This window comes from Maylandia zebra, linkage group LG5 (genome assembly GCF_041146795.1).
Source record: "Maylandia zebra isolate NMK-2024a linkage group LG5, Mzebra_GT3a, whole genome shotgun sequence".
Taxonomy (NCBI): domain Eukaryota; kingdom Metazoa; phylum Chordata; class Actinopteri; order Cichliformes; family Cichlidae; genus Maylandia; species Maylandia zebra.
Genome location: NC_135171.1, coordinates 12,153,030 through 12,177,778, shown reverse-complemented (window position 1 = coordinate 12,177,778; position 24,749 = coordinate 12,153,030). Strand labels below are relative to the sequence as shown.

The 24,749-nt window shown below is 40.1% G+C and overlaps 2 protein-coding genes across 6 annotated transcripts; both read left to right on the top strand.

Moving 5' to 3' along the window:
- The first annotated feature begins 8 nt into the window (after positions 1–8).
- On the top strand, positions 9–7,495 carry cxxc1b (CXXC finger protein 1b). Its single transcript, XM_014412473.4, has 14 exons — positions 9–158; positions 1,468–1,583; positions 3,835–3,935; positions 4,052–4,188; positions 4,372–4,527; positions 4,689–4,835; positions 5,064–5,171; positions 5,264–5,442; positions 5,557–5,764; positions 5,846–5,956; positions 6,038–6,087; positions 6,177–6,273; positions 6,390–6,542; positions 6,887–7,495. The coding sequence occupies exons 1-14, from the start codon at positions 156–158 to the stop codon at positions 7,031–7,033; spliced, it is 1,713 nt and encodes a 570-aa protein (XP_014267959.2). The 5' UTR covers positions 9–155; the 3' UTR covers positions 7,034–7,495.
- Positions 7,496–11,434: 3,939 nt separating this feature from the next.
- Positions 11,435–23,756, top strand: mbd1b (methyl-CpG binding domain protein 1b). 5 transcript variants are annotated; one of them, XM_024802388.2, is made up of 17 exons: positions 11,435–11,621; positions 12,111–12,687; positions 14,186–14,326; positions 14,479–14,614; positions 14,714–15,000; positions 15,101–15,183; positions 15,335–15,378; positions 15,553–15,693; positions 15,789–15,869; positions 15,955–15,975; positions 16,068–16,160; positions 18,828–18,989; positions 19,086–19,265; positions 19,402–19,482; positions 19,573–19,656; positions 21,397–21,489; positions 21,578–23,756. In XM_024802388.2, exons 2-17 carry the CDS (start codon positions 12,263–12,265, stop codon positions 22,034–22,036), a joined length of 2,511 nt encoding a protein of 836 aa, XP_024658156.1. In that variant the 5' UTR covers positions 11,435–11,621; positions 12,111–12,262; the 3' UTR covers positions 22,037–23,756. The 5 variants fall into 5 exon arrangements, with proteins under 5 accessions (XP_024658156.1, XP_024658155.1, XP_024658154.1 ...); XM_024802387.2 differs by having other exon boundaries at positions 11,436–11,621; positions 15,338–15,378; positions 21,569–23,756; XM_024802386.2 differs by having other exon boundaries at positions 11,437–11,621; positions 19,576–19,656; positions 21,569–23,756.
- Positions 23,757–24,749: the final 993 nt, after the last annotated feature.

Genomic DNA, 24,749 nt, shown 5'->3' with positions numbered 1-24,749 from the left:
CTACCATAGAAGAAGAATGTAGACCAATAGTACTTTGACGATGTCCGCTGATCGTTTCCGTGTAAATCTTAGCATTGCTTTAGCCGTCAAGCTAAAGGTTTAGCTTCATACTGCCATATTTGCAGAGTAACAAAATATTTAAACGGTCTCAGATCATGGTGAGTATTTGAAAAAATGTTTATTTAATGTGAAGCCTGTGATGTGGAAAGGTTAGCAAGCGTAATTTTGCCTATTGTGTTATACACGGGTGCTTACATCCGAGTAGTGTTGATCTTTTCTAAGGTCCATGGGTTTATCCAACGAGCAGCTAAGTCACCGTTATATCTGTAATTTTGTGTGCAACGTCTTAATGCAAAAAAAAAAAAAATCAAATCCCAAATCAACGCAACGAAGCAAAGACTAAACAAAAAAAAACCCACAATGCGTTTTTAAGCTCTCTCTGCGTTCACTGCCTCTGCAAGTGTCAAACTTCCTCGCTTTAGCTGATGCTAACCAACATTAGCGCTTACGGTTCGTATATAAACACAACTGTCAGCCCTTCACTTTTGGTGCCGACAACATTTTGAGCATTTTCTACAGTTTGTGAAATGGTCGCCATTGGCATTACATGCCAGTAGTGTTCGCTAATTGACTTTACCGGGGATTATATTTATTACAACGTTACTGCGTGGAAGTGATCATAGTGTATGCTTATGAACGTGAGTGGTAGGTGTTATTAGTGCGACTTTACCCTTAATTAGTTTTCCCACCGGAAGTAGAGTTGTTTATGCGACGTGATGGCTAGAGCAGTCCCAAACAATCGATTGCGTTTATTAACAGACCAATTCTCTCCAAACTTTTAGGGTAAGCTAGACTCGAGATATGGTTGCAATAATACGAACAAGGGCGCAACAGCATATTGACAATGGCGAGAACTTTAATATTTACATTGTGTTAGTGCACCCATCGCTCCGCATCCTTAACGCTACATTGATGTCGAGAGTCTCTGACACCCTGCTTATCTGTGATTCGGCCAGACTGGTGTTGAACTCCAAAGACATGCGCGGGGTTAGGTTAGTTGGCTGTTGGTGTGAGTGGTTGTCTGAGTCTCTCTAATAACCCTCCAACAGACTGGCGACCTGTCCAGGGTGTACTTTTGCCCTATGACAGCTGGAATACAACCTGAATAAAATAAGTAGGAGAAAATGAATGATGTTTATGAACTGTAGTTAATGTAGTCAGACAATAAGTTACCGAGCAACAGGCCACAAGTCTTGGTGCAGAATCATACTAAGATTTAAAAAATAAAATGTTGGCACTGGTGTTTGAAACAGTATACTGTCAGTAAGACTGGAGCAACTGCACACATCTGGAAACTAATAACTAGAGTAGTTAGTAACATTTTGTTACTGCATCCATTTAGCCAGGTATAATTAGCATGTCTACATACATGTCATTTCTAATGTGGTCCTATGTGGTATGTTGTAGGACAGTGAAGTGTCTGACACTGACCATGTACCAGTGCCTGAGAACACTGGTATGGAGGGGGAGAACGCACCTCTTTACTGTATTTGTCGGAAACCAGACATCAACTGCTTCATGATGTAAGTATATATCAGTTTTATATTTGCAGTATGCGCAGTAGGGGTGGGCGCTAGCTTCAGCAATGTTATCAGAGATTTTTAAAAAAAAATGAAGATCTTCTATTTCGAGAAAACTACCAATAAGGATATATGCACAGATATAGAAAACAATACTGTAACATTTTATTGATGCTTGCAGTTTGGAGGAAGCAGTATTTGCAAGTGTAACTAAATTCCAGGCATTTCCCATCCTTCTTTTCCTATCAGCTTTTTTCTAATTGTCAGTGTGAACCAAGGTGTCAGCAGCAGCATTATAGTGCAAAAGTAGTGACCCAGCATAGATCAAATGTAAGCACAAAAGTTGCCAAGGCAGTGTAACTCATCAGCAGTCTGCACAGTATTGTCATATATTAAAAATGAAGAATATTTTTTACTTGTTGTAGTGTTTCATCATGGGTCCAGTTTTTACTAGAGATTGCACGATACCACTTTTTAATGACCGATACCAATATAATAAATTTGGATATCTGCCGATACCGAAATGAATCTGATATAGTGTGTTTTATAATCAATAAAACTCATACTCAAGTTTTAAAAAAGAAAACTAAAGCTATTCTGTTATACCTGTATGCAAAAAATCCACTGCACCCATATTTCATAGTTCAGCAATACTGATCATTCTAATAAACTTAAACCTACACCATCCTCCCTATTCTGGTATTTTAAAGAGTACTTAGGTTGTTTAATATTTCCCCTAACTAATAGGGTTGCCAACTCGCAGCAAAAAACATAGGGAACCACCCTCCCACCCTCCATCTCATAATGCTTAATCAATGTAATCGACTTTAATTTAATGCATGTGTAAAACAAATGCACAGACGTCAATTATATTTCCACAATAATTAAATAGATTTGACATCTTTCTTCAACAGAATTGCAGACTGCACAGATGGTACTTTCCCAAAGAAAAAAGGACAAGCCTACTAACTATTAGAATAATAGTTTCTAGATACAATAATGTATTTCTATACATTTTACATCAGATGAAAACTTTGGTTGTTCCCCCGTGGGGAAATTCCTCTCTGCATTTAACACATTCACTCAGTGAAGCAACGGGCTGCTATTGAGCAGTGTGTAGGGACGGTACCATAGCCATTGAGGGGAATTGAACCCCTGACCTTCCGATCACAGGGCCAACACTTTACCTACTGAGCTATCCCTGCCCCAAAGACCCATGTTTCCGCCCGGTTACGGACCGGGGACCTTTCGACTGTGAGGTGAACATGACAACCACTACACTACGGAAACCCTGAAGTGATGTCAGGGCTGGGATGTTTGCAGGAGTTTGCAACAGAAAAGCCGATCAGCCTATCATTGATCAGTTTTATGATTTCAAGTAACAACAGGAGAGGGAGGAGGAGAGAAGAAGAGGCGGTCGCTCCATATATCGGTTGTGAAGCTTAGCGTGGGAATTCTTTACAAACTTTCAGAAATTAACTTACACACTTGCTTTACTTCTCTGGGATAACTTTCTCGGAGATGAAATGCCGCTTTGGGTGCTCATAGCGGCTCCAAATGCTCAACCAGACCACCGACAGGTCTCGCACACCACAGCCGCTCCTCCGACCTTAGCACTCCTCCGACGTGCTATGGTCAAGAGGTGGGTCACGCCATGTCGCAAGTTTTGTTAGATGCTTTTGTGATATTTAATGGATCGGGTTACATTTTTTATTTCTCTCCGATATCCAATCCAATGATTTAGGTCAGTATCGGACCGATACGTAATATCGGATCGATCCATCTCTAGTTTTTACCCAGATGCTTAAAGCCTTTCTTTTCCCTCATGTAACACCAACGGTAATTTCCAACCACTGTTTCCTGTTCCTGACAGACGGTACAAAACTAGTGAGTGTGCGAGTGAGGCCTGGGGGGAGTCAATTCTTTACATCTGGGCCACACACCACCAGCTGCTAGTATCTCCTCCTCCATAGCCTTGTTGTACGTGATGTGGGTTCTTTTCGCTCTTATGCGGTGAAAACATGTTTGTTGTTCCCACTTTTATTGGAAAAAGTTTTCTTATGTTTTTTGTGTGTGTGTTGCTATCTTGAACATTGTCTTTTTAGATCTAAATTTGTCTTGGTCTCATACATGATATGACATTTTTATGTCACCTCAAAATTTATACCCGTATTGTCATGTTTAATATGGCACAGAAGAAGTATTTCATACATTAAATGCTTGTTCATTAAATGCATTTGTTTCTCGGCGACAGTGGCTGTGACAACTGTAATGAGTGGTTCCATGGCCACTGCATTAACATCACTGAGAAAATAGCGAAGGCAATCCAGGAATGGTACTGCATGAGATGCAGAGGTGATGATAATTTATTTATTTATTTTTTGCTTTTTTAAATAAAATAAAATTCACTCTGGTTCTTTATTTGCCTGGAAATGAACAAGATCCCTCTTCCTTGTATTTGTGATCACCAGAAGAAAACCCCTTGTTGGAAGTAAAATACAGATCAAAGAAAAATCGTGACAAGGAACCCGACTCTGACAGAGGTGAAAGACAGTACAGCACTCCAAGTACTCCAGACTATAGAAGTGAAAGGCGGCGTGGATCCAAAGTAAGTTGTATTATTGTGGTCATTATAAGCAGAGGTGGATTCGCTACATGCATGGCTGGGGTTGGCTGATCTTCCTCATAGTCTTATGTAATTTAGTAAAGTCTGTACATTTTTTGCTTTGGATTTCATTTTTTGTTTTCCAGGATGTCCTGGCTCTTATTGCCTCTTGTTAATTTCCCCCAGGTAAAGCGTTCAGTGAGGATGTGCGGGGAATGTGAGCCTTGCAGGAGGACTGAAGACTGTGCTCAGTGTGATTTCTGCAAGGACATGAAGAAGTTTGGAGGCCCCAACAAAATCAGACAGAAGTGCAGGTTCAGGCAATGTGAAGTGCGAGCCAGGGTAAGTCCCTTTAGCTCCATAATGTGTTAACAGTGCCTCATAGAGTGTAATAGTATAGTAGTTACACATTAACGTGCAAGGGACATCAAAACTAGGGTGTAAATCAAAAGGTTGTTTTTTGTTTGTTTGTTTTTCTAAATTCCTATAAATCTTGTGTTCAGAAAATGCTGCGTGTGAAGGATGAGGAATTCTCTCTGAGAGAAAGGAGGGACAATTCCCACCACAGACGGAGGCGGTACTCTGAGGACTACGACAGCGAGGCAGAACTCTACCAGCAGTACAAGACGGCAGGACTGGACGACAGCATGGTAGGAGAACGATTCACATTACGCTGTTGCATGTTCAATTCAGTTCAACTCCATTGTATTTATATAGTGCCAAATCACAACAATAGTTGCCTGAAGGCGCTTCATACTGTAAGGTAAATATTAAAGAGAAAACTCCAACAGTTAGCCCCATATGAGCGAGCACTTGGCGACAGTGAGAAGAAAAAACTCACTTTTACATGCACTCACTCAATCACTCCTCTTATGCAGGCGTGGGCCAGTGAGGATGAAGACGAGGTGCCCTTCAGTCCTGTCATGCGTAAGAAAGCTATAAAGGTGAAGCATGTCAAGAGACGAGAAAAGAAGTTTGAGAAGAAAGTAAGGCTGGTTTTCTCATAGAAAATGATGATATTTTAAGAGCTGCCGCGTGTTAAAATGGTAACATCTGTTTTTGGAAAAAAAACATTCAGAAGGAGTCACGTCGCCACAAGCAGAAGCAGAAGCACAAAGACCGAAGCAGGCACAGTGAGAGGGGGGATTTGCGAGATAGCGGAGGTCAGCGTCAGTGCCTGGGACCGAACTGTGTGGCGGGAGCAAGACCCAACTCCAAATACTGCTCTGAGGACTGCGGCATGAAGTTGGCCGCCAAGTAAGACTTTCTTTTTGCTTTTGTTTTGTCTCGACTTACTGGAAAAGCGTTTGGAATTTTCTTTGACATCTTTACTTCACTTTTTTAAAGTTTTAAAATCTTTGTTCTTGTCAGCCGGATCTATGAGATCCTCCCTCAGCGTATCCAGCAGTGGCAGCAGAGCCCCTGCATTGCCGAGGAACACGGTAAGAAGCAGCTGGAGCGGATACGCCGGGAACAGCAGAACGCCCGGCTCCGCCTCACCGAGATGGAGCGACGCTTCCACGAACTGGAGGGCATCATCGCCAAAGCGAAGCAGCAGGCGGTTCAGCAGGACGAGGAGGTGAGCGCATTGATTGTTTATTTGAACCTGGAGATGAAGAACAGAAGGAACACCTAGATTTGGTTTGGTTCCTGTTTGCAGGTAAATGAAGGCGACAGCGAGGACACAGATCTGCAGATCTTCTGTGTGTCTTGCAGTCACCCGATCAATCCAAAAGTGGCACTCAGACATATGGAGAGATGCTATGCAAAGGTGATCATTTCTTTCATTTCTCTTGATACTGCTGCAAGCTCATTCTTTTCCTAAACACTTATTTTTCTGATTATTTAACAGTATGAGAGCCAGACTTCCTTCGGGTCAATGTACCCTACAAGGATAGAAGGGTTAGTGAAGTTCATTGCTGCCTTTAGGTTTTTTGAATGTTTCTGTAGTTGGATGATTTACTAAGATGATGTTTTTTTTTTTCTTGCAGCGCAACCAGGCTCTTCTGTGACGTGTACAATCCACAAAGCAAGACATATTGCAAGAGGCTTCAGGTTTTGTGTCCAGAGCATTCTAGAGATCCAAAGGTCAGAAAAACAGCTTTCTTGGTGTAAAAGCAAAGAAGTGGCAGCGGGAAGCCACTAAGCATAAAGTGCAGTCAATGTGGAGACTTTAATCTGTCTTTCTTTTGATCGGTCCACAGGTGCCTGTGGATGAGGTGTGTGGGTGCCCTCTAGTGAAGAATGTGTTTGAGCCGACAGGAGAATATTGCAGAGTCTCCAAAAGAAAGTGCAACAAACATTACAACTGGGAAAAGCTCAGAAGAGCCGAGGTGGACTTGGAGCGCGTCAGGGTGGTGAGTCCAACTTCACGATTGATGCGGTAGTTTGGAAAGCTTGCACAGTTCAAACAAAGTCAAAGAAAGTCATGTGTCAGATCAGGTGAGATGTTGGGCAGCTTTCTGGGGAATGCAGGTAGTGGACCAAAAACGGTCTGGTTACAGCAGATTTGTATCGGCTGAGTAGTAGAAATGGGTGGGGGGTCGCCTTTACATTCACCTGTGCAAATTAAAGGATTTAAAGTAGGCAGAGCAGCTCAATCCCGGGATGAGACGGAAATCTCTTTGTGACTTTGTCATTTTAAATAACTAACACTGGCTCTTCCACACTGGTCTGTTTCTTTTCCTTCCCCCCCACACAGTGGTACAAGCTGGACGAGCTCTTTGAACAGGAACGTAATGTCAGGACTGCTATGACCAACAGAGCTGGTCTCCTCGCTCTGATGTTGCACCAAACTATTCAGCATGACCCGTTGACGACCGATCTCCGTAGCAACAAGGATAGGTAGTCAGCTCTGCTACTGTTGGATCTGTGGATCACTGTATGTTTGGGATGCACCGATTGTGAAATTTATGACTTCTTGTGTTTTTTTTTTTACATTTGATTCCATAATGTGTTTCAGGGAAACAAAGAAATCTTCACGCTTTCTTTTTCTTTAAATTTTAAACAAAAACATCATCCACCGCAATCAGTAAATGTGTCATTTGCCAGGCAGAACAGCTGGAATTAACATGTTGGTGCACCCGTACTTTACATAACACGAGTTTTGAGAAGTAAGGGGTATAAACATTAACAACCAATTTTATGGAGGCTGATTTTCTAACTAGATAATTATTTTAAAAATGTGTGTATGATAATATATATTTTCCTGATAGTAGTAGATGAAGTACTGCTGATTGAAAACTGCTCTTTTTTTTTCTTTTCTTTTTATGTTTACCCTGAATAAACACCTGAAACCTGTTGTGTATGAGGTGTGTGTGTAAGAGTTATGTGTTACTTGTTCCTTCATTTCCATACTTTATGAATGTGACTATCAAGGTTTATAAGAATGATATAATTATATTAATGTAGCTTCACTGAGAATGTTTATGTAGTGTGAAGTAACACATACATACATAAATAAATGGATATAATGAGAGGAAAATAAAAGCTGCAGAAAGACTGCATTGGGAACTGAAACTCAGGGTACTGCAATGCAGATCGTGTCCTTTAAGAAGAGTACTCACACTAACGACTCACCTCAGTTTTTTACGTGTGCCAACTTTTTCACACTGGACAAAAACAAGCACCATTTTTGTAATTGTACACATTTTATGTTGTGTATTTCTTTTAAGGAAATACCCTATTTTTTTGTGGTTGTGTGCATAGCACAATTCCTTTTACAAAGTTTTTGCATTTAGGTTTTCCTTCTGAAATCCTACTTCAGGCCAGAAGATGTTGAAATCCAATCCAACTTTATTTCAATTCAATTCAATCTTTATTGGCAGACTTCATGTCCATAAAAACAAAAAACACCCCCCCCCCCCCCAACACAAGGTATAAACCATTAAATATATATATGTATATAAATAAGTATCTAAAACATCAAACACTTTAACCAGTGCTTTCTGAGACTGGGTGAGTAACGGGAACCACTCAGTGTCGGATCTGTAAGTGCTAAAATTATACTGTTACTCGAACCATCCAGTCGTTCTCTAAAATTGAACATTAGCTTTCTTAAAAGTGCTTTAAAAGTCCAAACACCCACAGCTACAAACATCTGGTTGGCACTACCACTTCTAGGTATCCTGCAAAGGATTCTCATCGCATCATTATATGCAACATGCAGCTTCTGCATGCTACATTGTTTGTAGGATAACCACAAGGGGGCAGTATATAGCGGTGTGCAATACGCTTTAAACAAAGCCACTTTAACTGGAAGTGAACAAAAGCTGAATTTGCGTGCAATAGTATTTGCCTGCACATAGAGCTTACATCGTTGTCTGTATATGTCATCATCATCATTCATTTGTTCAGTAATAAAGTGACCGAGGTATTTCACCTTTTTATGAACTTCAAGAGTTTTTTGTGCCAGTTTAAACAAAGGGAAATTTAGCTGTTTATCCTGCTTGGTTCTACATATCAAAACAGCACTTTTAGCAGCATTGTACTCAATGTCATATTGCACACCATATTCAGTACAGATATTAAGAAGATCCTGTAACCCAGCACTGCTTGGACTAAAAACAACCAGGTCATCTGCATACATAAGATGATTTATCAATGTTTTACCTAATATACACCCAGTGTTACAGGCTCTCAGCTGTATGGACAAATCATCAACATACAAATTAAATAAAATTGGAGACAAAATCCCACCCCGTCTAACACCATTGCTGACACCAAAGGGGGCAGAAATACTGCTTCCCCATTTAACCTGCATGTTCTGATGAGCGTACCAGTAAGAGAGAATCCTCACGATGTACTGAGGAACTCCCCGTTTCTTCATTTTATCAAAAAGTTTTCTGTGGTTCACTCGATCAAAAGCCTTAGAGGCATCAATGAAACACATGAGGACAGATGAATTTTTAGCCCTATACAAACTGACTATTTCCTTGAGTGCATATATGCACATGTCAGTGCTGTGCTTTGGTTTGAAGCCAAACTGATTATCCAGAGAAGAGATGAACACACTAACTCTATCAAACAAGATTCTTTCTAACACCTTAGATAAAATACTGGCTAGTGCAATTGGCCTGTAATTATCCAAGCAGCTCACTTTTGCAGCTTTGTCCTTCATAACTGGTACCAGTAAAATACACAGCATTGAGTCTGGTAATATGCCATGAATCATAAACCCAGTGAAACAGAGTGCTAAAAGAGGAGCTAGCCTTAAACTAGCATGTTTTAAATGTTCTGCAGTGATGTGATCCAAACCAGAGGATTTATTATCAGACAACCTATGAATGGCTTCAAATACTTCATGTGTCCTTACACTTATTGTGTCATTACTCATGTCAAAATTGTCCTCATATGGATCACTTTTTATACAGTTAAACAACGCACTGTAATGCTGTCTCCATAATGCTGCAATGTTATCTGCCCCAGAAACACCTTCAACAGTTGATGGTAGAGATGGTTTACAGTTATTAAGAGCTTTCACCTCTTTCCAAAAATCTGCCATATTATTACACAGCATTTTCCTGGACAAAGAATCTGCTCTCAGCATTTGCTCATTTTTAGTTATAAAGCGAACAGCATACTTATATCTGGCATTCGCACATTTTTTCTGTTCAAATTCTGGGCCTTGTTTAGGTCTTCCAGCCATGGCCCAACATTTATAAGCTATGCGAGCTTCATCATGGTACATGGATACATGTTCTTTCCAGCCAGGTCTGATGTTAGGTTTCTTATGCTTATATTGTTTATCAAGCAGTGTACCACTTTTATACAGAGCAGTCACTATATCATCATACATGGAGCAGAGTAAATGTTTATGCACAGCATTCTTACAGTTGACATCTTTGCACAAAATAGCTTCTTTGGGCAAAGAAATGTTGTTCAGATGTATATCGGTATTACTATGATAAGCTAAGAAATCATCTTCACTACATGCTGACCAGTCTAATTTTACACTGTTAGCAATATTAGCAATATTATTTCCAGTTGTTGCTGGCATTTGTTCCACATTCACAGTAAAACCAAAAGGTATATGATCTGACACAGTTACCTCATACCTAATAGTCATGTTTGCTAAAGCTGCATGTCCATCAGCTGTACAGATACAGTGGTCCAGCCATGATGTACTATGCCAGGCTTCACTTATGTATAGCTATCTGCAGGCAGTAACACTTTGGTAGACAAGATAAGATTATTAACTTGACAAAAGTGAGTTAAGTGTTTAGCAAACTGAGAACTGCTGTCTGTGAGATCAGCATTAAAATCACCCAAAACATATATGCTGTAAGTATCGTTGTCTTGAATAAATGCATTAATAAAAGCCAGCCTACTGAGGTATTCTTGCTCAAAAGTGCTCTATTTATAGAGCACTTTTGAGCTCTATTTATAGAGCACTTTAAAAAATACGTGATTGACCAAACTACTTTATAAAAGAACAATGATAAAAGTTAAAAATGAATAAAGCAGACAATAAAATATCCCATAAATAAAGTTAAGGATAGAAAGAAATACAATATTGTCATACAATAATTAACTAATGATTTTTAAGATGTGCTCTTGTAAATTCCCTGAAAACACCGAGATTATGTAGTGCCTCAAAAAGACGTCACAATCTAATCTCATATTTAATATTTTAATGGTTTTTAAAATCTGATTTCAGATCGGTCTCTAACGCAGCACTGTTAAAGGGATGGCTACGAAGATGACACTTTCGGGATGAGAGGCTTCCCTCCCTTCCGTCTTTTGTTCAGTTGTCTATTTAATCCCGCCCCCTCCCACAAGCCCCGCCCGCTTGAACAAGTCATAGTTGAACTAAGGTACAGTTTAATTAATAACGGTGAACAAATGTTAAAAAGTGGTAGGTAGTATTACAGCATGATGCAGTCTACAGCAGAGCTAGGTTAAACTGCTTTGCGGTGATTTGGCACTTATATGGGGTACATTTTTCACTTAGGTGTTACAAATTGAATTAAAAAAAATGAAACCAGTGTTTCTTAAATACGAAGGTATTTTTAGGTGAGAATTTTTAAAGTTATATATAAAAAAGCAAATATAAGCATAAAAACTATGTTCACTTAGGAGAAGACGGAGCGGTGCCAGTTAGTTGCTTTTGTCTTGCTGTTGGCAGTGAACACATACACGCGCGTGAAATAACGATGTACTCATTAGCGCGTTTTGTCCCGCACCTTATTTATACACACACACACAAAGGGGAGACACCACAGAACACCTTCACCGCATCCAACGAACAGTTCCGTGCTACCCTCCACAAGCTAGGGGGAGTTGCATCTTGAGTGTTCCGATGTCTTTGGTTGTGTCCAATGCCACCGTTTCCGTAGTGCTAGGTGCAGGGTAGCTATCAACGTTAGCTCTAAGTGAATAAGGGGAGCTACGTGTTGAAATCACTATCCCAAACATCTGAGGAATATTACCTAAAGGTGTGTGTGGGTGCGTGTTTTTTAGAAAACCCAAGTGGCCACAAACCTTTGTAGTCCGGTAGCGATAAACAGCTTCTATAAACATCATTTATTTCAGTTTATCGGATTAGAAATCATCCATGGAGATATGCGATAGCTAACGGAGGCTAACGTTGCTCTCGCTTATAATGCTTTTACTTCATCTAATCTAGCGTTGATGTTACACTACTGTTTAGTGTCTCGCTAATCTCAGTGTCACCAAAATATCCGCGCTGCATGTCAAACAATGACACAACTTGAAACAGTAACAAAACTTAGCAGTTTATGCTAGCTAATGCTAACGTTTTGTTTGCTGGCTAACATTGCTATATTATAGTCCCAGCTAATGAACTGTGAATAGATTTATTTCGAAACTAACTTTACAATTTCTCAGCCATTTAGCTGTGTTAACCGTACATGCTGTATAGATCATTTTTATAATCAGCCTCGATTTTTCTTTTTTCACCACAGGCTTTGCCATGATAAATTGACCAGCTTTCAACCAGCAGCCGCACACATTTAACCTCAGAGGCCAGGACATCAAGGGGCACTGTGGACATAAACATCTTTAAATGGGATGCAAGACGAACTATAGAGGAAACTTAAATTAAACTTGTGAATCAATGGATGAGGAAACGCTTGAAAGCCCACTCCAGGGCACAGAGACTGTGGAAGAAGATGCAGGACAAAACGCAGAGAAGAACAGCTGTAAAGGAGACACTGTAGAAGAGGATATAGGACAAAGGTCAGAAAAGAAGAGCAGTGAAATAGATGAGACAAATGAAGCAGCCCCAGAATCCTCAGATGGTGTAAATGCAATAGGAAGCCCCAGCTCTGGTCCCATGAAAGAAAAGGCAACAGAGGAGAAAGAGGAGGCAAAATCTTCTGGTGGTGAGCCTCCTGTTGACTGGTTTGAGCCACTTGAAGATGATGATGATGATGCCGAAAGCAATGATAGAAATGATCCAGAGGAAGAGAGTCTGGCAGGAGAAAGTGAAAGGAGCGAGAGTGTGGGTGGCAGTGAGAGCACCTTCAAAAAGATATATCAGTAGGTTGAATAATGTTGTTCTTACTATCCTTTGTGGTCATGTGATGCTGTAGTAATATTTACTCATAAAGTTGCTTTTTCTCTAACATGCTATCGATCATATAAGCCCCTGCAACACAGAAAGGTCCAGGTGATCAGACTGTCACATTACTGCCTAACAGATGTACAGTACTGTGCAAAATTCTTGAGCCACGCTAAGTTTTTAATATTTTACAGAAAAAAAAGAAAGAAATTAGGTGCAGTGAATTTAATGAAATGTGCAAATATACATACAGTGTTTTAAAACAGAGTTTGTAAAAAGCTTTAAAGTTACAATTTGGTTTGACCGAAAGTGTCAGATTTGGATTCATCACTCCATAAGACTCGAGGTCTACTTCTTGTGTAAATTGGCGTCCACCGTTCCCTTCCTTAAGAATGGCGTCTTGACAGCCCACCTATGTGTGTTTGACGACACTTCAGCGTCACTCAGGTTCTGTTTCAGGTCTTTGCTGAAATTTTTCCTGTTCCTTAAGAACATGATTTTCAGATTCTCTTTATGATTTTTTTTTTTTTTTTTAGGCTGAGACATATTTTGTCTTCTGCTTGTCCCGTTTCCTCAAACTACTAGTAACAAAGTACCAAAAGGTACAATTTGAAACAATTTTTTTGTAATTTCTCTGTTATGTTTAGGCAACACTAGTTCATCTCTTGAGTTAAAAGTAACCTTCAAAAAGCCTGAAGAAGTAACCCTCAGGACCACTTTATAAAGAAATCCCAAGACCGTCTGGTTTCATGAAAGCAAAGTATAAAGAAATTAGAGATGGCTTATGACTTTTGCACAGTACTGTGTATGTTACAAGCTCTTTTGGTGTTACTAGAGTGTGCATGGATTCCTGTGCCCTCAAATAGGATGCAAACTCTAATCGTTAAAATAACTACCAAAATATACCTGCCATGTTATAGAAAACTCTAACTTGCATTTTATTTTACTTGATTGATTACTTTCCTACTGTGAGGTTCAGAGGATCGACATATCTGTGTCACGGTGTAACCGATTGATGAAGCCAGCAATTTGGGAATAGGTTTAGGTCTTTTGCTGTAATCTGATAATGAGCAGCATTATCTTAAATATTTTTGGACTAAATTTAGATGCTATGCTGGTGAGCAAGCACAGGATCCCCTTTTTTACCATTGTTACTACAGGGCGGGCAGTGGGGATGCATGCGTGCAAAGATGCTGCACAAGCTTTATGACCATTTTAAGCATCAAGTGTATTTTCAAATATTCAGAGGAGCTACCAATGAAAACAGAGCTTTAAATGTCTTATTCATTTGAGCTCATTTCAAACTTCAATGCAACTTTGCCTGTATCTGGGAAAATAACTTTTATTTATTATATTATTATTATTATTATTATTATTCATCATGTTTCTCAGGGTGATGTATTTGCAGTCTCTTTTCCCTCAATGTGATCTAAACATTTCTAAAATGTTTGAGTGTGTGTCTTCTTTTAAATTCAGGCTTCATGCACCCCGCCGTAAACGATCGCACCCTGATGAGGGATGGGTTGAATGCCCTGCACTGGGGGAGGGCTGGAAGCGCAAAGAGGTCGTTCGGCGTTCAGGATCTAGTATTGGCCAAAAGGATGTATATTACTTAAGGTAAATACGGCCTTGTAGGAATAAAGAATCCACCTGTACAGTTGTTGACATATTAATGGTGCTACCTTTTACACTCCTCCTGAAGCGTGCACTTAATATCAAAGGAATATTTTGGGTTTTTTTGTGGTTGTAATTATTTTTCTCCTTTGCAGTCCTCGTGGTGATCGAGTGAGAAGCAGAGTAGAGCTGATTTCAGTGCTGGAAGGACAGGACTTGTCTAACTTTGAGTACAAGACGGGCAAATTCTACCATGGCGAAACACCGCTCCCAAGAATTCGAAGCAGAAAGGTGTCGCTTGGTGTTATTCTTTGTATTTTAAGCATGAAGACACTGAAGATTTGAACTGCATGACTTAGAGTCTGCTATCCTCACCCTCTCATCCTTTAGAGAAAGGTCCGCGAGCGATCGTCCTCAGAGTCCAGCTGGATGGAGAGGGGAGAGGGGGCAGACACTCCTGACTCCCACCACAGACTAACCCCAAGCCTCGGGTCTAAAAACGTCAACTCCAATCATTCAAATGCCCCCTTGAACAGTACAGTGGGATCGCCGAATCAAGGGTCTCACAGTGAGGATCCACCTGCAGAGGATAAAATTAAACTCCCTGGTCCATCGTCATCTCAGCCACGTCCGCTCCCTTCTATAAATGGAGAGATCGGGTCAGAGGACAGCATACTGTGAGTCTGTTACTACGTGCAACATAACACCATCATTACAAGTGTCAGCTTCTCGTGATAACTTGAGGTTGGGGGGGGGGGTCATCATGTGTGTCTGCAGGATCTGTGCCAGATGTGGCATTTCCTTCACAGGCACGTGGTATGACAAACAAAGAAAGAGGCCCTGCTGTCCCTCCTGTTGGGGTACGTTGGTGCATAAGTGTGTAGAATTATAAGTGAGAGACAAAACTGCATCAGATCTATATCTGATATCAAAGGGAAACAGGTGGCTGAAGATGGGGTGAAATATGGATTCTCCTTGTAACATTACCTACAATTTTTTCCTCACTTCCAGCAGCGTCAAAGACAAAAGAACACCCAATGATTCGCTTCAGAAAGGTAATGTAACTAATGCTCAAAGGGTGCATGCTAGTATCGAAATGCTCTTAAATTCATTTCATTTCCCTTTAAAATTCTGATAAAACTGTTGCCGTGTGTCTTACAATCCACATTTCTCATGAATGTTATTAAAGAAGCAAACTGTCTTTCTCCTTGTGTCCATGCCACATGTAGTGGATTCCTTGTGGTCAGTGCGTGGGATGTCATAACACCGACAATTGTGGGCAGTGTGCCAATTGCAAACATGGGCTGCAGAGCCCAGAATCCCGGAGACGCATATGCCGAAAACGCAAATGTATATGTCCTATTCGCAAGGTAAACAGCTACACACTGATTTTTATTTATTTCTATACTTTTAAATTACTTTAGCATCAATATTGCTTTCTTATGCATTTGGTATGTTCTTCCAGGGCCCTGGAAGTGGAGGCTTCATGCAGCAGAGGCCTTACAGTGACGTTTCAGAGACATTTGACGACAGCATGAGTTTCCAGGTATAAAGTCTGTATAGTCTGAATAGTTAACACTTTGATTGGCTTTGTTTCCTGTATTTTCTAAAATGTTCATTTGATTTTACAGGGTGAAGTTACAGATTCACAGGTAACACTTTTCTGATCTTATCAAATGTGTTATTTATAGCATCGTGCTGAACAATCACTTTCCTTACTCATACTGATGTTGTCTTCACACAGCACCCCAGTCTCAAAAGCAGTGACACGGAGAACTTCTCAGTCAATGTGGATGTTGATGATGAGGATGAGTTGTCAACCGATGACGATGATGATGTGAGTGTTTTAGGTCTTTTTCTTTTTTAACGTTTGCATAAAGGCATATATCTTTACCACACACAGACACACGGTAGTGACACATTTCATTGAAGCTTTTTAAGATCCTGAAAGACTTAGGAATTAGTAGTACGATTTAAGAGTGTAGTAATGGACTGAAACGGAACATGGCAGCAATGCATCTACAACACGTGTCGAACTCCAGGCCTCGAGGGCCTGTATCCTGCAGGTTTTAGATGTGTCCTTGATCCAACACCGCTGATTTAAATGGCTAAATGACCTACTCAACATGTGTTGAAGTTCTCCAGAAGCCTGGTAATGAACTAATCATTTCATTCAGGTGTGTTGACCCACGGTGATATCTAAAACCTGCAGGACACTGGCCCTCGAGGCCTGGAGTTTGACACCCCTGATCTACAAGGATGCCAGCTGCCGTTAAACGCCGAAGAAGAAGAAGCTGTGTCCGGTATTGTAGCTGTGTCCAAATTCAGGGGCCGCATTTGTAGGCCGATTACTTTACAGCGACGCAACAAAGGCTGTCCAAACTCGAAGACTTCTCCAAATGCGGCCGACAAATGCGTCCTTAATTTCCCCAGATTTGAAGGATGGGTCGGGTGTATACTTTCATTTTTGGAGACGAGCTGGCTGGGAGGTCAAGGTTCAACTCCCGGCACATCGTTTTCAAACCGTCCGCGGTCTTTCGCTGCTCAGGTTAAACATGATATAAGTCACTTAGATAACTTAAAAATGTTATTGTTTGGCTTTTTTCAGTGTTTTGTTTGCTCCTGATTAATCAGTTTGGCTGAGATCAAAGTTAGTTTTTACACAGCTGAATAAACGTCAAACAGAAAACTGATTAAACACAAGTGTGAGATGGTTGAGAATTTACTCCAGTGTCCTGTTACATTTTAGATAGCAAGGAGTAGACGGCAGAGTTTATTAAACTCCACCAAGAAAATCTGCAAATTTCATTAAAAGTTTAATAAACTATCATCTTGTCTTTATTTTTGGTTAGCACATACCTTAAACACTTCAAGCTTTAAGCTAATGATAGTTATATAAGAGCAGATGCATGCTGGTGCAATAAGCTGTACGTTTTACGTCCAATGGATGCATGATTTGATTAGTCGACTAATCGCAAAAATAATCTGTGACTAGTCGACTATCAAAATAATCATTTATGGCAGCCCTAGTCTGCACAGTGGGAACAGTAACTCAGATGACCACTTGTGACAACCAAGGTATTCAGAAAAGGATCCCACAGCACATCAATCCTTGAAGCCGATGGCCTACAGCAACATAAGACCGCACTGCATGCCTCTCCTCTCAGAACATGAACATGGAACTGAGGCTCCCCAGTGAGTCAGGATTTCTGCTACAACATTCAGACAGTAGGGTCAGAATTTTCCTTAAACAACATGAAAGCATGGATCCATCCTGCCTTGTATCAACGGTTCAGGTTGGTGGTGGTGTTACAGTGTTATGGGGAATATTTTCGGAGCACACTCTAGGCCTCTTAGTACCAACTGAACACCATTTAAACATCATTGTAAGTGTTGTTGCTGACTGGATAATGTCACAAAGCTCATCTGAAACTGGTTTCTTGAGTTCACTTTACCCAAATGACATCCAGATAGGGCTCCTGTGAGATGTGGTGAGATGAGACATCTACATCAGGAAGGTGCAGTCAATAAATCTGCAGCAACTGTGTGACTAGATGATGTCAATGTGGACCAAAATCTCTGAGGAATGTTTCCAGCACCTTGAATTTTTGCAGCATTTCACAACAGCAACTTCAACTTCAAGTTGAGTTGAGTGAAAGTTCGTTAGTGTTACAGTTCTGTTCATGCTGGTTTTATATGAACTGCAACGTAACAACGTTTCATGTTAAAAAAGGGACACATCTTAACAATACATGCAACAACTCCCAGCTGATGTGAGGACTCCTCAGGCTGTGATGGGTGGGAGAGAGGTGAATACATTTTAGGAATATATACTCATTAGCCAAGTTTCCATCCACGTTTAGTACAACTTTTAGCAATATTTCCAGAATGTGTAAATAAATGAAAACATTCACAACTGCTATAAAAATATTAGGCTTTAGGTGGATTGTGATCAACAGTTGGGGGGCACCAATTCTGCAGCCTGGTGTCATTAAACTACTGCAGAAGAAGAAGCACCAGCCGAACCTCAAAGAATGGAAAGCCAATATGGGAAAACACAATGACATTTTTGTGCTGTTTATTAATTATAGGAAAGTTACAGCCTCCACTTTGTTCCACATCAGTGGGATTGCTGTTTCATTCAGGCTGATTGCAAACAATAACTTTCCTCCCATATAGACAATCTCCCCCTGTACCCTTTAGACACCTCAGCACTAGTTGGTTAAAGACTGTTGGAGTCGACTGCACATTTTTTTTTGTCTTTAACTTTCTCTTTATTCAACCAGTTAATTAACCAGAATGATTCAGTAAACATTGAATTTTACACATTTTTACATTTTGGAGATTTATGGTGGAAATAGAAGTTGTGTAATTCCTAAGACACCTTTTGCCCATAGTAGCCCGTACTTGTCGCGTATCTTTGATAAAAGTGTGTCTCTATTAGTGATTTCTTCACTGTTGTCTTGTTATTTTGACCCAATTGTGTGAATTTTCTTGTTTTCAGTGGCACAAAAAGCGGAAGCGACGTTCCTGTGGAGAATGCAAGGCCTGTCTCTGCAGGAAAGACTGTGGCACGTGTGATTTCTGTATAGACAAGCCCAAGTTTGGGGGCAGTAACAAGAAAAGGCAGAAGTGTCGCTTACGACAGTGTCAGAGGCAGGCAATGGTAAGACTGACAGATGCAATTTTGTAAAATAGTTTTTCAATGACACTGCTTCTTCCAGTATTTATTTAAGTAAATTCCTCTGCTTCTACCTGGCAGAGGCATTTGCTGCCCTTCCAGATGGGACAAGGTGACTACGGACCAGATGGCCCACTTCCGCCAGGCCGGCCTAGACCTCACTACACATACAGTCGCAAGTTAGGTTTAAAGAAAACCAAAGGGTCTCAAATGGGCTATGATTTAAGCGACAATGAAGATGATGACAGTAATTTACAACCAGTGAGTGCCCAACGCCTCTGGTCATTTATTTTGTTTCCTCTTTGCTCATAAAGATTATTTTTGAGGTCATTTGGCAGCTACGACTCGATCACCCCATTAATTGTGAACCTGACCTGGCTTTGCTCTGCCGTTGTAGATTAGTTGGAGCTCGTCACCTGTGAGGTCTAGCAAAAGCTTTTTTGACACGAATGTGAGAAACCACCAATCATCTATGCAGGTTTGAAATCAGATCTCAGTCCACACATATTTTGACAAATGCCCCTCATCTCAAACAGAAACACGATTTCAACGTAACGCTGTCTTTCAGCAGTTGAATAATTCCGAGTTTGGAGTGCAGAACGGACTGTCAGACAGCGTCCCTCAGATCAGCAACCACAGCAACCCCCACCAGGTAAGTTTAACTTAAACAAAAGCGTTGCTCTTTCTGATCCTCACCAAGAGGTTTGCTTCAAAGGTCTCACAGCTCTGTTGTAAACTGTTGCGCTTTTCTGGCTGATTGTGTAAAAAGCTATTGCTGACCAATGCCGAACGACGGCACGATCCTCACTCATCACGAGCCATCAGCCTCCTACTTACACTTTCGTATCATGAACACTTACTGGAACCCCGTTTTCTTAAATCTGTGGTCTTTTTCTTTTTAACCTTTGCTTGGTAATGAAGTCTGAACAAGTAAAGTGTATAATGTCAGGGTTGTTGCTTCTTGTTACAGTTCTCGTGGTCCTTTGCTGTTGTTTCAATATTTGACAGCATCATTTAAATGAAGCTTTTGAGCAGTTTGCCTTTATTGCAGTTTTACAGAATAGAAGCATGAAAGACAGAAGGGTTACAAAATGTAACAATGCCTTCAACCTGGATGGATAAACCAGAGATGTTGCAGTGATTCGGTTTGTGTCTAAAACATTTGGCATGAGGCCACCCACAAAAGTTAATGTGATCTGTTGTAATGTAATGGCTGCGTTTTGCTGCCAAGCTGTTTGTGCTCTCTACTTGTCACCACCCTCTCCTTGGCTGTCCTTCAGTTTGTCCTTGTGGTCACTTGTTTTGCCAGTCAGTTTATGGATGAACATATCTAATTTTCCACGATTTATTTCAAATATGATAACAGTCAAAGTTTGTTTGGCCCTCCTTATCTAAACTATGTGTAGGGAAGAGTTTAGATTTCCTTTTTTGACACTTCACCAATTGTTAAAAATGTGGCCCTTTTCATACATGTATCATTTTGTTCATGGTTTTCATTGAAGCTATTTGATGTTTTCCAGAGGTGGTGTTGGTGTATACACAGAGATAAAAGAATTTCTGCATTTGTCACAGCTGGTCTGATCTTCTTCTACGTCATAATTATAGACAAACACAATTTTGCTAAAGTAATGGCATAGTTGCGCACATCTTTATATACCACAGTGTTTAATAATTCAATACACAGGCTAACCCCCCCCCCCCCCCCCCTTTAAACAATAGACTGTAAATAAAAGATGGCACCAAATAGTTTTTAGCAAATTGAATTCTTAAATTTAGCTTCACAAATTTGTTCTTTTTTTTTCCTTTTTTTTTTTAATTTCTTCGAGCCACAAGTGAGCATATTTGGATAAAAAGTTAGGGTGCTGAATTGTAGTTAGCCCTCGCAAGATGTGTTGGCATGGTGTATGAACTGTATGGATGTATGCAACAGACACAGCTAGCTGCTAAGTAGTACAAAGTAACAGTTTAATAATGTCAAATTATGTAAAATTCACCCACATACAGTGGTGTGGTGTTGTTTTATTTATTTAATTATTTAACCAGACTTTAAGATTCTGTGGGATCTGACTTGTTTTATGAGCCAGCCTCAAATAGCAACTTGAGGAACTACAATGTGTTTGTACAAGTTTATTTGTGGGATTCCCAGAGGCTGCTACCCGATACTTCACATAATCTCCATTAGTAGCACCAGAGGTTTCCTGTAGCTGCAGACTTCCACAAAGGATCCATTTCTGTCTTCAAACGGTTTCAGTGTATTAATAATAAACTGCGTTGTTGGACTCTGACACAATTTGATGTGCAGGTGTGGGCTGGGTGTAGTTTAATATTTATAATTTTGCATTAAGTTAAAGACTAAGGCCCCACTCTCATGAGACCAACTTTGTCAATACAGGAGCAGCAAAACAGATGGGATGCAGAGAGAGCACAAAGTGCCAGAGAAGCTACAAAGCAAGTTGTTGAAGAAGACGAAGATGAGTTGCCCATGGTAAGTGTCCTGCTGAGGCTGCCCGTACCCCCCAAAACAATCATATGTGTATGTATTGTTATTCGTTTATTGTCTGCAGATTACACAGATCTTCAGCTTGGCTGATAACTCGGTTGGGACTGGTACAGATGCAGAAAACCACCTCATGAAACTACTAGACTCTTTACGCTCCTCTGTACTGCCCATATTGTGGTATGCTATAATGGTGGAGGGCCCGCAGCTGCAGCTCATCCAGTGTTCTAAGCAGTCCAGCATGACTGACACCATGGTGCTGATCGACCCGGGCTTCTTCTATCAGGTCACGGTTCAAAAGCAACCGCTGCTCCCCACCCACCCGCTGTACGACTGCTACCCAGCACGTCTAACCTCGGTGACTGAGGTGGTCAACCTGCTTTTGGGTCTGGAGAAGTACTCTGTGTGCCAGGGGATGCCTCCTAAAGAACCATTACATTATAAAGACCCCATCATACTGGAACGGTCATCAACATGTGATTTCTTGGTGAAGAAGAATGTGGGCATTTGTAATAACTGCAGAGCACTTCACTGACTTCAACATCATCACAGACAGAAATGGGGAAAAATGTGAGCAGAGTGGAGACCACTGGTTTTCTGGTGACACTTTGTCCCATTTTATTGTAATTTTTGGTGATGATGTATATCAAAACTTTACAGATTTACCTCTGGACTGTAAATGGTTTATTTTAAGAATCACCAAAGGCATTTCAGGAGTTGTGACGTTATAATCCAGGCGTGTTTCTTCTCAGATGTTTTATTATGTAGGTGTAGGGCTTTTCTACTTGACTGTTATGTGTCTTGGCTTTGGCAGTGTGTTGGACAAGGCTGAAGTTAGCCCTCTGTGTGGTTAGTGTGCTGTTGGTTGATTCACACTCTTACTTGAGGAATATCCCTCGCCCTCCTTACCATTATTCCACATTTTAGTAGCCCTTTTAGACAACTGTACTCCTAGGAATTAGCCCACAGGTTTGATTCCCAGCATTAACACTGTTGTCATGCTACCGGGTTCATTCATACTACATACGACAAAGTTAATAGAAGATTTGTTTTGGTAAAAACAAGTGTGCACCTCAACTGCTTTCTTTTTTAATTTAATAATATATTCACTAGTGTCATCACTGTTGTCACTAGCACTCCATTAGCTCTTGCTTGATGTGCTCCATTTTTGCATTTGCTCCCAGTGACAATACTAAGGCCAGATAAATGTGAGTTAGAAAGGGTATCCGGTGGCAAATCAGATGTGTGGATCCATCTGATGTGGCGACCACTTGGGAAATAAGGGAGCTGCCAAAGGTACCCTTCTATTAGAAATAGTTATTTAAATTGAATTATGTGATTATTTCAAATTCATGACCATTCATACTGGATTATAATAATGACATGTTGATTCTGGGCTGAAATTACAAGCATTTTTTAAATGTCTTAATCTGATTGCAAAGTAGTCGATTATTTGATTGGCTCTTCCGCTGAAGGCAGAATGTGCTCCTAGCAGCAGCGGGTGTGGTGTGATGAGTTTCATACGACCTTTAAAAATGCATTGACGTTGTCCCATGACAGGAAAAAAAAAGTACAATTCCCTCCTGAGGTTTGTTCTCATAAATAAATAACTTTAATCTCATAACTTGTTGGGTAGGTCAGCTTTTTTCTGGTAAATCTAACCTACCCTCCTTTTTTGCTTTCACAGGGTGAGTTTTTGTGTTTATATTGCAACAGAAATATCTGAAAAGTGGGAAATATATCATCACAAACTGACCTAGTATGGACATATTACGCTAAATTTGTATTCACCCTATTACTATGACAGTCTAAAGTCATTAGAGCAAAAGCAAAAGTTCAGACACGACCCACAAGCTATAAGTAGGAGCAAGCCGCTGTTTTAAAAAGACCCAAGACATCTGTGATAGTGATTATCCAGATTATCTCGATTTCAGCCCAATGTCATGTCGAGTGAGAATATTTCACAATATATCCACTGAAAACTTTATTCACTGACCCCGTACTTAGACTTGACACTAAAAACACCTTTAAGATCTCAAAACACAAAAAACAGATTAAGATGAATGTAGTTAAACATTCCTCACAAATCTTAAACTAAAACCCAGCAACGGGATTTCAGTTGTTGTGACTGGCAGCATGTTAGCTGAGAGCAGAGAACACTTTCCTTAAAGGTTTAGTTTTGGTTTTGCGAGGTTTTTGTTGTTTTTGGAACAACATGCTCTTGTTAAACTGATGATGTAGCAACAATCGTCATACAGACGATGACTCGTTATAAATCTGAAATAATAATACGCACTTAACGAGTGTCCTTCCGTCTCTGTTCTCGAGTAGTATAACACTTGGCCTTTAATTGTATTTTCAGCTGTATAATGTGTTTTGTTTTTGTTTTATAAGTGTATAATAATTCACCCCCCCCCTCCCCAAATTACAAACCTCTTGTAAGTTTTAACAATGTGAAATTTTATACATTCTTGATGTGATTTTTTTTTTTTAATTATGTTTTCCTCAAGTAATTGTGCATATGTTGAAATATTTGGGAACAGTGGGTTATTCTTTAAAAAAATATTATTTAGTCTTTGAATTAAAACATATTTGAAGAACTGACACAGGTTTTCCTCATTTCTGGTCATTTTTGTCTTTGTGGATGTAATGTTTGGCGATAATGTTATAATATTTTGTATTATTTTACAATTTGCCAAATGTGTCTAAATCATCAACTGAGTAGAATTAATTGACTTAAACTTTATATGCAGTAAAATCAATTTATGTGGTTGCTGTCTGTTAATTATTGATTTTATGGTTGAGTCAGTGGAACACATAACCTAAAGAGAACATATAGCCTATAAAGCTAAGCAAGCCTTAAACATACTTTGATCAGTTAATATAAATCAGATTCTAGAGAGAGTTCGTGTAAATTTGACTGCAACAGTGTAATGTTCAGAGTTCAGCTGTGCCTTTAACAAGCACTTTGTCGGTTTTGTTGATCGTTCTTCATGAGCGGTCAAAAGCTTTGCTATGAATTCTGGGAACGGACTCTTTCAAAAAAGATGCTCCAGGTTGTCCTGTACTGATGAAGATAATCAAGGAAGAACCAAGTGCTGTACTTACGAATTTTCTCAGGCAAAACTGACCATTTAACCACAAATTTCAGTTTCCCCTTTATGATTTGTTGCCAGGACTTTAGCGCAGCTGTTGTTTGTGGATCTCTCGCCTTTAACTTTGTCTTCAGAGAGTGAAATGTGTGCTTC

What these genes read in the sequence shown, in the direction of transcription:
- mbd1b (XM_004571918.6), top strand. Translation starts at nt 12,263, where the DNA reads ATGGATGAGGAAACGCTTGAAAGCCCACTCCAGGGCACAGAGACTGTG. An exon ending in AGTGTCAGAGGCAGGCAATG is followed by an intron (nt 18,990 to 19,085) that starts GTAAGACTGACA and finishes TCTACCTGGCAG; the next exon opens with AGGCATTTGCTGCCCTTCCA. An exon ending in ACGAAGATGAGTTGCCCATG is followed by an intron (nt 21,490 to 21,568) that starts GTAAGTGTCCTG and finishes TATTGTCTGCAG; the next exon opens with ATTACACAGATCTTCAGCTT.
- cxxc1b (XM_014412473.4), top strand. An exon ending in GACATCAACTGCTTCATGAT is followed by an intron (nt 1,584 to 3,834) that starts GTAAGTATATAT and finishes TCTCGGCGACAG; the next exon opens with TGGCTGTGACAACTGTAATG. An exon ending in AATGTGAAGTGCGAGCCAGG is followed by an intron (nt 4,528 to 4,688) that starts GTAAGTCCCTTT and finishes TCTTGTGTTCAG; the next exon opens with AAAATGCTGCGTGTGAAGGA.